The 14,755-nt window shown below is 43.6% G+C and overlaps 1 protein-coding gene across 2 annotated transcripts in view; it reads left to right on the forward strand.

Moving 5' to 3' along the window:
• Nucleotides 1-14,755, forward strand: part of BCAR3 (BCAR3 adaptor protein, NSP family member) — a 114,849-nt gene that overhangs the window by 25,450 nt on the left and 74,644 nt on the right. For both annotated transcript variants that reach the window (XM_047872572.1, XM_047872570.1), the window contains exon 3: nt 10,183-10,222. In XM_047872572.1, coding sequence (XP_047728528.1) covers nt 10,183-10,222 — 40 coding nt within the window. The remainder of the gene's footprint in view (nt 1-10,182; nt 10,223-14,755) is intronic.

Here is a 14,755-nt window from a genome sequence, read left to right on the forward strand (position 1 = left end):
TCTAGGCACCTCATATAAGTGAAACTATACAGTATTTGTCCTTTTGTGACTGGCTTACTTCACTTAGCATAAAGCCCTCAAGGTTTCTCCCTGTTGGAGCAGGTGTCCGAATCCCCTTCCTTTTCAAGGCCCCGTAATATTCCACTGTATCTGTATACAACATCTTGTCTATCCACTCTTCCGTCAGCAGATGCTTGGGTTGCTTCCACATTTTGCCTTCTGTGAATAATGCTGCTGAGAACATGTGTGCACAAATATCTCTTCGAAACCCTTCTTTTAGTCCTCCTGGGTGTCTACTCAGAAGTGGAATTGCTGGATCATACTGCAGTTCTATTTTGAATTTTTAAAGGAACCTCCACACTGTTTTTCCTAGCAGTGGTACCATTGGCATTCCTACCAACCATGCATATGGGTTCCAACTTCTCCACATCTTTCCCAGCATTTTATATATATATATTTTTTACCTCCACAAATTATATATTCATCTCATTTTATCCCACTAGTGCTGGTTTGGAGCTGCCTATATGTTTACTAGTTACTTTGTGCAACACTCATTCTTAGATCTTAGGCTGTTCTTTGGGCATCCATTTCATTCTTCCTGAACGGTGTTCTCTGCTTTTATTTACCTAATATTGTCTTTCTTCACCCTTATACTCGGTAGTTTCACTGGGCAGAAAATTTTGAGCTCCTCCCTTTCCTCTATGGCTGATGAAAACAGGCTGTCAGCCTCATCGTCATTGCTCTGAGGGCAAAACCTTCCTTTGCTCTCCAGCTGCTTTCACCATCTTCTCTCTGTTCTTGAGGGTCTGTGCTTTCATTGCAATGTGTGTAGGTGGGACTTTATTTTTGTTTATTTTTTGTTTATTTTGTTTATACTGCTTAGTATAAACAGTATAGTATGCACTATAGTGCATACTATAGTATGCAAACTTAGTATGCACCTGGATGCCTGAATCTGAGAATGGGTATCTTTCATTTATTTTGAAGATTTCCCATCATTATTTATTTCCCTGACTATTGCTCTTTCTCTCGGATTTTCTTCTTGTAGAGTTCAGGTTAAATGTAATTAACCTTCCCATTCTACCTTCAACATCTCTTTTATATTTTCTGTCACCTTTTCTCTCTGTGCTGTGTTTCATATAGTTTCTTTATATATTTGTCATATTTTCTTAGCCATGTTTAATCTGCTATGTAGCAGATTATATGTATATATTATAATCTGTTTTTTTTAATTTTTATGACCACCTGTTTATTCTTAGATCACTTTTTGATTCCATCTTTTACTTTTTAAAAAATTTATCATACATTGTTAGGGGCACCTGGGTGGCTCAGGTTGGTTAAGTGTCCAACTCTTTATTTCTGCTCAGGTCATGATCTCACAGTTTTCATGAGTTCAAGCCCCATGTCATGCTCTGTGCTGACAGTATGGAGCCTGCTTGGGATACTCTCTCTCCTTTCCCTGCTTGTGTTCTCTCTCTCTCAAAATAAATAAATAAACTTAAAAAAAAAACTTATCATACATCGCTATTCTGTAGCCTATGTCTGGTATTCTAATATCTGAGGTCTTCGAGGATCTCAGTCTGTTGTTGTTTCTGCCGACTTCAGTGATTGGGGCTTGCTTCCTTGTGCAGATGGTTCTTTCTGAAGGGAAATTTATGTTTAGCCACATTTGTGGATATCCTGAATGGCATTCTGTTGATAAAGTTTCCCCCCAGAAAGTATCTATGCTGTTTCCTTACTAGTGGCACCACCAACCCAAACACTTTAATTTCTCGGTTTTGGCTTCTCTCTCCAAGCAGAGCAGTATAAATTTGAATCCCAGCTGACAAGACAGCAGATCTGTGGCTACAAGCTCTTAGGGGAGACTGTTACTCCTGCCGTTATTTTTTTCACCATCAGAATTTGTAGTGGGGACAGTAGGTTTCCTTCTTGGTTCCCTTTGCTAGAGAGCATGCTACCTACTTAATTCTTATTTATTTTTGAACATTCCTTATGCAGAGGTAGTGTTAGTCGCATTCTGACGGCTCACACATTGTGCATGGCTCTATGGGGAGCTGTTCACCTCTGCAGACCCGAGACTCATCCTCCCTGCCCTGCTCCTTACCCTGCTGTTGTCCATGTTTTGTGTTTTTGATGTGTTCTCTGTTTGTGCATCTGTTTTGTTCATGTCTGTGCTTCTTGAGGCTTTATCTTTCTTGTGACGTCACCAATGCATTTGAAAATACATTCATACTTTAATTCGTCGTCTAGTTTTTGGAATATCTGGTCTACCATATTAAGCAAATGAAACCCCTGTAGTAGAAATTTCTGATTTCCTGAGGCCTTATTTGGACTATATACAAAGGTGGGTTTTGGTGATTTATATTTTTATTTGTCCATTCTCGCCCTTGTTTATTGATTAATTGACTGCTCTGTGACAAATATGACTCAAAGGGCATGGTATACATTGGTGAGCAAGACACAAATAGCCCTTACCCTCATGGAGCTTACAGCCCCATGAAAAAGACAGAAACAAGCAGTGGTTGCCCTCTGGGGTGGGACTGATGGAGAAGACCAAAGAATTATGTAAAATTATGTAAAACAGGTATTCTTGGCTGGTATCTAATAGCCACCTAGTTGTTCTCTGTGTTTCCCTCTTGAGTTAACTATTTGTGTTGGTGTGAAGGGATCCCTTAAATGTTTGTTATATTTCGTAGTTTATGGGAAAGATTTGTGTGTTCATAACTTGAAAGATGTGAAAGACTCCACTGAAAGTAACTTATTTAACAGTTGAAAAGGAAGGGAGCTCATCTGAAACCTTCAGTAGCTGAATGCCAGCAATCATACTGCACTGGGAACCATGGACAATAGGTGGTAATGGGGCTAATTCTTATGCAGATCCCAGTAACCTTGAAAGTTCTTCTCGTGCTTGAAAAGGGTGTTTGTTGGTTTATTCTTTTTTCATTCTTTAATTCTTTTAAGTATTTTATTTTAGAGAGAGAGAAAAACTGAGAATCTCGGGCAGGCCCCACACTCCGCACGGAGCCCACCATGGGGCTTGATCTTACAACCCTGGGATCATAACCTGAGCTAAAATCAAGAGTCAGATGCAGGCACCATGCTAATTCATTCCTAATGAGTGTAGTGAGGTGTGCTAGGCACCATCTACTTAGTTCCCTTAGAAAGAATTTAGTGAGTACCCTTACCTCTCTTTTCCCTTTGACCCACTGAATCCAGTCATTTACCACCTATTGTCACTTAGAAAACTCTCCTGGGGCACCTGGGTGGCTCAGTGGATTAGATTAAGCACTGACTTTTCAGCTCAGGTTCATGAGTTCAAGCCCCACCTCGGCCTCTGCTGACAGCTCAGAGCCTGGAGCCTGCTTTGGTTTGTGTCTGTCTCTCTTTCAGCGCCTCCTCTCCTCGCACTGCCTCTCTGTCTCTCTCTGTCTCTCTCAAAAATAAATAAACATTTAAAAAGTTGTTTTAAAAAAAGTCTCCTTAATCTATACACCGTCCCTGCTCCCTCTGTTCCTATAGTCCAGGCCTTGCCCTCTCTCACCCAGACTGCTCCAACATCTCCTTTGGTTTTCCTGACTCTGTCTGGCCCCCCACGAATCTGTTTTCCACACCAGTGCAGGGGGATTTTTCTAAAACACAAATCTCTGGTTATTCTGCAGTTTAAGATTTGTCAACAAATCCCATTGCTTTCATAAGTCTAGACATGTTTACATGGCTTCCAAACCCCTTATGCTCTGTCACTGCCTCTTCTTCATCCTGATCTCCAACCCCCCACCACTCCTGAGCTTCCCCCAACCCTGTGCTTCTGTTACTTGTTCTTTTATTCATTAATTCAGCAAATGGTTACTGGGCAACTGCTGTGTGCAGAGCACAGGGGATATCAAGGTGAGTAAAGCAGAGAAAGTCTCAGTCTTGTAGGATTATATTCCATAAGAAAGACCTGAGCAAATAAATATTTCATGTGATATCAGATAATATGGGAAAGAATAATGTCAGATAAGGTGATAGAGGGTAGCAGCAGTACTCATTTAGATAGGTGTTTAAGGAAAGCTTCTCTGAGGAGGTGTTATTTGAGCAGAGACCTGAGTGATAGGAGGGAGTGAGCCTTTGAGAACTGCAGGGAGAATGTTCTAGGCAAAGGAACAGTAAATGCCAAGCCACAGAGGCAGGGACCAGCTTGGCATGTTTGAGTGCCAGAAAGAAAAGTCAATATGACCTGACTGGAATGAGTGGAATGTATTAGTATGCTTTTGCTGAGTAACAAATTGCCACAAATTTGGTGCCTTAATACCTGTTTATTGCCTCATAGTTCCTGTAGGACAGAAGTCCCACAGAGCTCAGCTGGGTTCTTGCTTACAGGTCTCAAACCCAAGATGTCAGCAGCTGTGTTCTCATCTGAGGCTCTGGGAAGAATCTGCTTCCACAGTCATTCAGGTTGTTGGCAGAACTCCGTTCCCTGTGATGGTAGGACTGAGATCTCTGCTTCCTGGCTGTCTTCAGGGGACGGCTCCCATGTAGTGGCCACCCAGAGTTTCGTGCCATGGGCCTTGTCACAGGCCATGTTGTAATGTCACCCTGGTAACAGGGTCCTTCATGTCCAGGCCCCCTCGCTTTGCATGTCTGGTCCATTTGGATCGTTGCCAGATCGTAATGTCAGCTGACTTGGGGCTTACATATGCAAAATCCCTTCACAGCAGTACTGAGATTACTGTTTAGTTGACTTTCAGGGTGGGGGTGGGGAATCTTGTTGGAAGATATCTTTAGAATTCTGTGCACCAGAGTGAGGTTGGGAAGCTGGTGGGGACCATGCCAAAGAGGGCCTCAGAGAACCTGGTAAGGACTCTAGGGTTTTTCTTGTGATTGGATGGGAGTTATTAGAAGATTTTGATTTTGGTAAGGATCATGCTGGCTCCTGTGGAGACAGTGGAGCCGGGAAGGCATTGCAGGGGTCCAGGCGATAGATGATGGTGGCCTGGACCAGAGCGGAATTACCTCTGAATGCTGTGGTTCCCCAGGTATGCCACATTGTCCCATGTCCCCATGTGTTTGCACATGCTTCTGCTGTTTCCTGGGCATTTCTCATCACCACCTACCTCACAGCTTCTTCACCCGATGAGTCTCTACCCGGTCCTCAAACCTTAGCTCAAAGGTTGCCTGAAAGGGCCCTTCATGGTACTTCCTTCCCACTGAAACTTAACTTGAGTTGTGCTGGGTCTGTTCATCTGTCTTTGCCACTTGATTGCAGCCTCTCTGGGAGCAGGGCCTTTGTCTTTGGTTCTTCTGTTTCCATTGTCTGGCCTACAGCACAGCATATTGTAGATGCTTGATAATGTTGGTAGGATGGATGCAAGAACTATGGAGATACTGGGAATGAAGTGTCTCCTAGTAGAGGAGGAACTGTATACAAATAAATACATGATAGAATGAACCAGAATGCAAATACCATGCCGTGTGCACCAAGGAGGGGAGCCAACTCTGCAGATTACTGGTGTGCGTGGAGCCTTTTTTCTACTCAGTCGGGAACAGTTGCATCTAGTTTCTCTCATCCCTCCACTGCATGAAAGGATCGTCTTATTACAAATGATTCCTCTTTATGTTATTTCCAAAAGGACATTTGTTTGGCGACACTGTTAGCCATCAATGTATTCTGTAATATTTAAAGAAGTCAAAACATTCATTCATTTAAAGCATTTTATAATTTAAGACAGATGTAGGGTGCTTCGTTTCTCATCTGTATGCCAAGCACTCAGAAAAGATCTGTGGTAGTGAAATTTTGCTTATATACTTACTCAAGATCGTTGAGCAACTCCAAATAGCTTACCTGTAGGTCAAGTGTCCTCTTAAGAGGGAGGAACTCTGAACCTGGTTACTGATGAGAAACAAACTGAAATAGGAAAGACCCCATTTCTGTGACTTCTGACCACACATCCCTCAGTCTGAACTTAGGAAAACAGAGTGCTGGAGAGAATAATTTAACTGGCGTAAACATAGTGATGTTATTTAAAACTTAATAAACTTGAGAACAAAATAACAAGAGAGTCCAGTTTCATTCTGCTGCTTTCCTGCGGTCTGTGGACCATGCCCTGCGGGGCAGCATGCCTGACCGAGGGCCCATGGGCGCCTGCCAGCCTCACCAGGTGTAAGAAGAGATGCACACGACATCATGGATTCACATGGGTGGGATTCATAATGTGCAAAAGCAAAATAAAAAAAAAAAAAAACTTTTCATTTATATTGCCAAGTCCCTCTGTTTGTTTTCTAGTGATCTCTGTCAGAGAATATAAATCTGTGGCTTAAGGAGTGTTTGCTGCACAGACTTGTATGAATAATTGGATATTCTATTTCAAATTAGAGGCTGGGGCTACAGGGCCAACTGCTATGTTTTCTAGCTCCTATCTTTGGTTAGCCGGGATGATGTGACTGGCTGAGAAAGGAGATACAGCACTTCTGCTTATAAACATCATTTTAATTTAGTTCAAGGCAATGATTTTTAAAGCCTTTGGATTTGTAACACACCTACTTGGTTTCATTATATCTCCTTGTGTCCCCTCCTTGCCTCTCTAAAAAGGAGACAGAGAACATGAGGATTCTCGAGGGCACCCCCGGGAGCCCAGAACTAGAATCTGAGGACATTTGGATTCCCCTCTGCTCTTGAAGCAGAATGAACAAGGCTCCCTTAGCAGAGTTCAGTTGGGGGCAGGGTCAAGAGGGGCCTTGAGTTTTATCCCTCACCAGAGCCTCCAGTTTCTTCTCTTGTGCCCAGAGAAGTGTACAGTAAAGGATCAAAGAGGAACGAGGTTCATCTAAGGTGGGGGACATTTTGGAGAGCACCCCAGGCTCCCTGGATGGGAGCGCACAGGCTGCTATGCCTCTAGGCGGTCTTGTCTCTGAGTGCGGGTCCTGCTGATCAGCATGGCCTCAGGAGCCACCCGGGCACAGTGCCTGGCCTGGCCCGTTGGTCACCCCACTTCTGCCTGAGACAGTTAGAAGGATCTCCTCTGAGGGAACCGGCTCAGAGAGTTTTCAGATATGTGTCTAGAGAAAGGAAGAGAGGAACTTTTCAACTTTCAGAGGTGAAAGGAAAAGGATTTTACAGCTAAATCTGGTGAGAAGAGCAGATCCTGGACAAAATGCTAAAAAGAATTTACGAAAAGGATGACATTTGAGCACTAAAAAAGGAGAGTTAAAATGGCAAACCATGACTATATGGTCTCGGTATTTGGCAAATACATTCTCCAAAATGAATGAAATGAAGCTCAAGGAAAATATTTGACAGTGTAAGCTGCCAGTGAAAAAATTCAAACTTTCAAGTGAAAGTTAGAAGTTTGGAAAACTTATATCCTCCTCCATGAGCTTGTTATTTCCCAAGGCTTTATAAGTTCTGATGAGATCAGTGATGATATTAACAAATGTGATTCTTTTTTTATATTCTAATGAAATGTGTCAAAACTTAGAATAACTGCATAACTCAGTGAACCAGTATTTTCCAGAACAGTGGTTACAGAATCACACATGGATAAAAGGCCCAATCAAGGTGCAAGATAGATGCAAAAGAGTACCAGACATGGTTTAAGATACCGCGTTAAAACTGATCGTTTAGAAATTACCACTTGTTGAGTTTTGGTATGGTATCAAGAATAGCCATAAGTATCTGGAAATGAAATACCACTCCCTTCTCCAGTTATGTGTCTATGTGAGGATGGACTTTTTTCTAAACCAAGACCTATCACAACATACTGAATAGACAAGTAGATATGAGAATTCAGCTGCCCTAGAAGCCAGACATGAAAAAGATTTGCAAAAATGTGAGACAGTGTCATTCGTCTCACTAAATTTTTGTTATGAAAACATACCTCTTTGTAATAAAATTGTTTATATAAGTTTATTTTTTTAATATTAGTATTTTGAAAATTTCTGTTTAATTTCTAATATCAGTAATCAGTACATATAACCCACATAAACAAAAGCTCTTTGGGGTCCTCAATAATTTGGAGTGTGAAGAGATCCTGAGACCAAAAACATATGGGAACCATTGACTTCAACTGCGCATACCTATACTATTTATCCATGGATGAAGACATGTATGTATAAATGTACATAACATACAGTAAAAAAATTTTTTTTCTGTGTTTATTTATGTTTGAGAGACAAAGCACAAGTGGGGGAGGGTCAGAGAGAGAGGAAGACACAGAATCCGAAGCAGGCTGCAGGCTCCAAGCCGTCAGCACAGAGCCTGATGTGGGGCTTGAACTCAAGAACCGTGAGATCTTGACCGGAGCCAAAGTCGGACGCTTAACTGACTGAGCCATCACACGCCCCCCTTTCTCTCTCACCTTGAGCCTCAGTCCCATTTGCCCACCATACAGGAGTGGGCAAATCGCGAGATCATGACCTGAGCCGGAGTCAAACGCTCAACCGACTCGGTCACCCAGGTGCCCCCATAACACACATTTTTAAGTGTACTTAAAAATAAAATTTGAAGAGAACAGCATTTCAGTAGTTCTAACATCTTTCTGCCCTCACAAGGCCAGACATCTGGGCCAGATGATTAACCTAAGACTAGATGGCTGTATGCCTGAAATGTTAGTTCAGTAGAAAAACAGGGGTTCAAGAACTTAAAAGGGAGCACAGCCCAAGTGCTGTGGACAAAATTTTGAGTCCCTAGCCAGATGGTTCCATGGATGCAAAGCCTGGTGACACTGGGATGGTGTCCAGAGCATGTGGCAGGAGAAGTGACGACCTGGCACAGCGGATGGACTCTGGATGCCGGATAAATGAACTTGAAGGCAAAGAGTTTTAAGGCTTCGAGGTTTATAGCCCTCTTTAATGGGAATGCACCCAGGGACAGAGAGCTTATGCTGTTCTCAGATCTTTTGGCCCTGCAAAGGGACTCATTCCAGAACCTAATCCACTGACATGGAAAGGGGCATCTCAGATGCCACGCTGCCTCTGTGCAGGTGCCCTGGGCGTAGTCCCGAATGGACGGTCAAACCAGGCCAAGCATGGCTTTGGGAGTGGTATCCCTAAGCTGTGGGGTTGGGACTCCTTGTGCTCTGACAGTGACCTTCTCTCTTGTCCTGGGAAGAAGTGCTGCCATCTTTCGAGGTCTCTCCACTGCCAGGGAAGTGTCACAGCCCACAGGTTTGGGGGTTGAGCCAACCCTTGTGGAGGAAGCTGCTTATCAGTAGGGCTTCTGAGAGACCCTCACCCTCACACTAAAGCCCACTCCCTTGAGAAGACTACTCTTACAGGCTTCACAGCCATTCTGTCCTTTCAAAATGATGCTGTCTCTGTGAGGATGTGTTGAGTTTCTGAAGTTTAAGACTCTGAAGGCAGCTGTCTTTTCACACCTTCTGTTGAGGGGCCACCTCATTATAACTCTGCAAGCACTGAAAACGGCCACTCTCACATTTCCCCCTCCTCTCCTTTGGCCTAGTCAGATTCTCTTCTTTCTGTAAGAAGTCAGCCTCCTTAGGGCCACCTGCTGTTGTTTACTTTTCACTCTCTGGTCAATTCCAGCGTCATATTATGACAGACACAAGCAGACATTAGATAGGGAGAGAAGAATACTTGGGTGCCAAAGAAAATGGGATGGATTTCTCTGCTTGACACCAGGGGTGGGTGGGTAATGGAGGCAGCAATAAAAAAAAAGGCAAATGTGGTCGAGAAAGCTGGGTATACAGATTCCATCCTCTCCCCTTGGTGCTAGGTGACCTTGGATAGCCACTGGGCCCACCTCAGTCTCCATTTTCTTCTGTCAAAGTGAGCATGATACAGCTGTCTGATCCAAAGTACCCCTCATTTGGGCATCCAGTCCTGCTTTACACCCACCTCTATCCTCTGTGTTCTTTCCTTCAGATTTCTAGGCTAATTTTTATGCTCGAGTGAAAGCAGACTCACTACATGGAAGTCTAACATTTGGAGCCTGAATGTGATAAAGCACTTGGAGCTTCTAAACAGAAATTATGGTGGTGTCCTACCATCTACCCCTACCCCCAACACACACCATGAAAGGAATCTCTATTTGTTCTAACTTCCTTATCTGTCTGCTGGGAGTATTGCTGGGGAGGTGGGCCCATCTTAATAATCTGAATGAATAGGGGGAATTAATGTTGGATACGTTTTACTCAGTGCAAGAATGCATTGTTCTCAGTTCTCATACTTACCATTTTCTCTTTTCAGGGATCAGCATCTTCTGGACCCAACCCTGGAATATGTGAAGGTAGGAAACCAGGATTTAACGTGTAATTAGGACACTGCGTAATCGATTTCCCTTTTTTAACACAGTGTTGCCAAATAATGCCGCAGTCTGGCCTGTGTAGGAAGCTTCTCACGTTGGAACAACCAGGGGGTAATCTGACTCTCTCAGGCCTTCAGTAACTTTTGTAGAGGTCTTACGTCATCCTATTATAGGTCTACAGTCTTTTTCCTCTTATCTGAAACCCTCGGGGCCAGATGGGTTTTTAAATTCAGAATTTTTTTAGGAAGGTAATCGGGTACATATATATAAAAACATCCTCAGAGGGGTCTAGGGTCAGTACTCCGTACTCAAGCTCATTAGTTCATCAGTGAAACGTAAGAGTATTCACACAAAGTGAGATAAACAGACTACAAATGATCTTATGTAGTGCAGCTCACGTTTTGCCACCAGATGAGGTCAGGTTTGATTTGCCACCAAATGACTGACTTGAAATTTTTCAGTTTTCAGAGTGTTTTGGATTTGGGGATGGTAGATAACGAATTGTGAGCCTGTGTTTATCTTCGGTGGAGGACTGAAGGCTCCCTGAGCTTTTCTGGGTCGGCTTTCCTTTCCAACAGCCCCTCTCCTATGTGGTGGCTAATCTAGGACTGTGAGCTGTGGGAATACGCTGCTTTTCAGCGGGGCTGACATTCAATGCTTCTAAATAGGCAACACCTGGAAACAGTGGTATCCTTCTGAACAGAAAGAAAAGATGCTTTTTCCTTCTCCCTTCCCCACACCATCTTCTTGGGTGTGTTTGTGTATATATGTTTGCTTTATTTTCTTTTTGAGAACTGAAATCTGGTACCTGCTATGGTAGAAGAGAGAACTTTGATTTGTCACAGTTTCTTGGATTGATGACAACATATATCCTTAAGTTTTAGGAGAAATGGCGTATGTTAAGTTTTAAGGTGCTTGCCTCCTGGGAGCCACATGCCAACCTCATTATTATAAGGGCAGCATCATGGTTTGGGGGTATTTAGGCCTATTGCTGTTTTGTGTGCCTGTGCCTGCCCCATTTTTGGCATTTCTTCTCTCTTTAGACCAGAGGATGGAAGAGAGAAGAGAAAGCTCTATTAGAATCACTTAGTCACTTGAGGTAGTCGTAATAAAGTTTGTTGGAAGGGAGGTGGGTATTATTTTTTCCTCTCTCATACCCAGGCTACGTCTGAACTCTAGTTTCACTGCAACAAATGTACAGTCCTAAACCAGTATGGCTGCTCTGTCAGAGTACAAAAGAGCTTTATAAATGATGCCTGTGTCCCTCCTGAACACGTCCACCTTTGTTTTTATGCAGGTTGTATGCTGCAAAACAATAGGGGGGTGCTATTCGCAGGACTATGATTTGACTTGACCATGATGTAAAAAATGTGCCCTGGAATTAGGCAGTGTGTAAATCACAGCTGCCTTTTAAAAGCCACCATGTCATGTTTCAGAAATGGGTGTCTCCCACTGTAGGCTCACTCAGGCTGGGCTTATTAGCAAGCACAGACCCTTCCCTTACTCCAGTAACTTGGTTTTTCTTTGACAATGTCCAAGCCTTTAAGATAATCCAGTGATGAATTCTAAGTTAAACATAGATTCTGGAATGATCTGTTTTAGTATTATTTAAGCTGTCACATCACGTTCATGAATATCGGCCATTCTAAGTTGGGTAAGAAGAGATATGCGGGTTCTTGGTGGCTTCTGCTTGCTAGGCTCTCCTTGCCTTCCCCAGCAGTGAGACGTGATGGGACCGCTCTTAGTGGCTCAAGGGTACTTTTTCCCAAGGACCTGTTGAGGTGTTCCGAAGGTCACTCTTTGCTCCCAACCTTGTCTGAATCTGGTCGGGGCTTTATAAATGATGTCTCTGTGCTTCTCCTGGATGCCTCACATTTATTATTATTTTTTTATTTCTCACTTTGCCCCTGGTTTGGAGGGGCAGTTTGGGGATTTGTTGGGCAAATGTGGGATATTTCCATTTGTTTCTTTGGGTACAGAAGCTCCAAAAGCATGTTCATGGAGGCCTTTGACCGCCAGGTCTAAATTGACCCATGTGTCACGCTTCTTGGGCCAGTGCAGGCTCATCCTAGCGTTTCTCAGACTTGGTTGCCCTCTCACGCCTGGCTGACCAGTCCATGTGATGAAGGCCTTGTAAATGGTGCCTGCTGGAGCCTAGTGACTTTGGAGGGTGACTGAAAATAATCAAGGGAGGTGAGATAGTTGTAGATGAACTGGGATGCAGTTTGGCCCCTCCTGACTCAGAGCTGTTACTTCTCTCTGATCCCCTGGTATGCTTAATACCTCTTAGGCACGTAGAAAAGTAGAAATTCTATGTAAAAGTCATTGCCTTGTGTAGAGTCCCCTTCTGGAGACTTATCAGCCCAAAAAACAAGATTCAAGGGAGCACATTTTTATGGGCCACATAATGGGGGTGAGCTGATCTCTGAGAGTTCTCTCAGTGGTGGAAGCAGCCAGACGTGGCCAATAAACAGCTCTTCTCATTCTGTGGAGAACCACAGGCCCAGGTCTCTGTCTTCAAATGCCTTCTCTTTCCCATGGGAGGCTTTCTAACCATCCTCACTGGGTTTTCCCAGTGCCCAGGTATGAGATCTGGGACTGGCTCCCTCTCCTTGTGCCTGGGGGAGCCAAGGCACTGGGGGATTGGGTGGTGCTGGGGCTGCAGTATTGTGGCAGAGAGAGCTGGGTAGAGAATGAATCCAAAATTCACTCTGTCCAGTTTGTACTCTGTGTCCTCCTAACACTCTGTGCAGTTTGTATCGAAGCGAATTAATACGGCGTGAAAGGGGACCAGTCCGCGGTTGCTAGGCTACAAGTGGCTCCTCTGTGCCCAGAATGGAGGGAACCATGCATGGCTGAGAAGCCCCAGGGCTGTTGGCGGTTCTTTCACTTCCTGCTGGGGCCTCCCAACTGCACCTAGACCCACCAGCTGAATACCATGTTTGGATGTGCTAAGAAAATTAGAGCAGCTCCAAAGTAGCCAGGGGATTTTTGGAATCTTGCACTCCACTGTTTCTGTCTCTTTAATTCTGACTGTTAGAGAGGAGTTTTGTTTTTTCTTTTCTTTTAAAAAAAACTTTTTAATGTTTATTTATATTTAAGAGAGAGAGAGCGCGCGCGCGCACAAACGGTGGAGGGGCAGAAAGAGAAGCAGACAGAATCTGAGGCAGGCTCCAGGCTCCCAGCTGTTAGCACAGAGCCAGATGAGGGGCTTGAACTCACCAGCCATGAGATCATGACCTAAGTCAGAGGCTTAACCGTCTGAGCCACCCAGGCACCCCAGTTTTCCCTTTCTCAACTTTTTCCTTATTTTCCGAGCCTTCCCTTCTCCCCACATTTTTTCCCCACAGTAGCTCATGCTTAAACTCATCTTAAAAGTCTGGTTTTAACTGTTTTGTGCAATCATGAGGTCCTTTTCAGTAACCACATAATATTGTCTTTTTCACTGTACCCAAAAGAAATCACTTCTTCCAGGTTGGAAAGCAGAAACCTCCACAGTACCTCCACCTTTCTCCTGCTCTTTAGTTGTTAGTGACTTTCATGAGTTGTGCACAGCTCTGGAATTTTCCTCTGCGTACCTAGCATACCTTACTGGAGATAAAAACTTTTTTTTTTTTTTTTAAACAGGAAATAGCTTTTGGAGGAAATAGCCCTAGGCAAAATTGTGAAGAAGAGTTTATATTCTGGGCTTCTTTACTTACTCACTGCCCCATTCGATTTTTGTCATATTTTTACCCCCATTACAACGTATTTATTTAGTGTCTACTTTCTTAGACCTGTGTCTGGTAACTACTAGAACATTTGATAAAATGTACTAAAATGTGAATGAATGAGGGTGCCTGTTTTGTTTGGTCAGGTAAGCATCCAACTTCAGCTCAGGTCATGATCTCCTGCTCTTGCAGTTCGTGAGTTCGAGCCATGCGTTGGGCTCTGTGCTGGCAGCTCAGAGCCTGGAGCCTGCTTCAGATTCTACGTCTCCCTCTCTCTCTGCCCCTCCCCTACTCTCTCTTTCTCTCTCTCAAAATAAATAAACATTTAAAAAGTCTTTAAAATGTTAATAAATGATAATAGCTCAGTGTGTTAACCTTCCCAGAATAACATTCGCATGGTGGACTCCAGATTACACAACCCCTAAGAACCCACAGAGAGGGGAGAACGGTCTACCTCTGTGTGACTTTGGACTTTGCACCTTCTCTCTATGGCTTCTGTCTTCTCACAGCTAGAAAATCAGGGAATGGGTGAATGTCCTTTGAACATTTTAAGGATCATCTATACCTGTGATAGGCTGGAGGGGAAAGTTTTTTTATACCAAGCGGTAAGGGATTCTTCATCTATCACTCTTGACCATAAAAGTGCCATATTGATTGGAAGATGATGTGTCTCAGACATTAAGACCAAGGATGTGAGAGCTAATAACTGCCCACCCATCACATTACTTCAAAAGATTGTACCTCAACACTCCTGCAGCTGTTCTTACCATCCATTACGCTTTCACTTTTGTAACCCCTTCTTGAA

The sequence above is a fragment of the Prionailurus viverrinus genome, chromosome C1 (genome assembly GCF_022837055.1).
Source record: "Prionailurus viverrinus isolate Anna chromosome C1, UM_Priviv_1.0, whole genome shotgun sequence".
In the NCBI taxonomy this organism is placed as follows: Eukaryota; Metazoa; Chordata; class Mammalia; order Carnivora; family Felidae; genus Prionailurus; species Prionailurus viverrinus.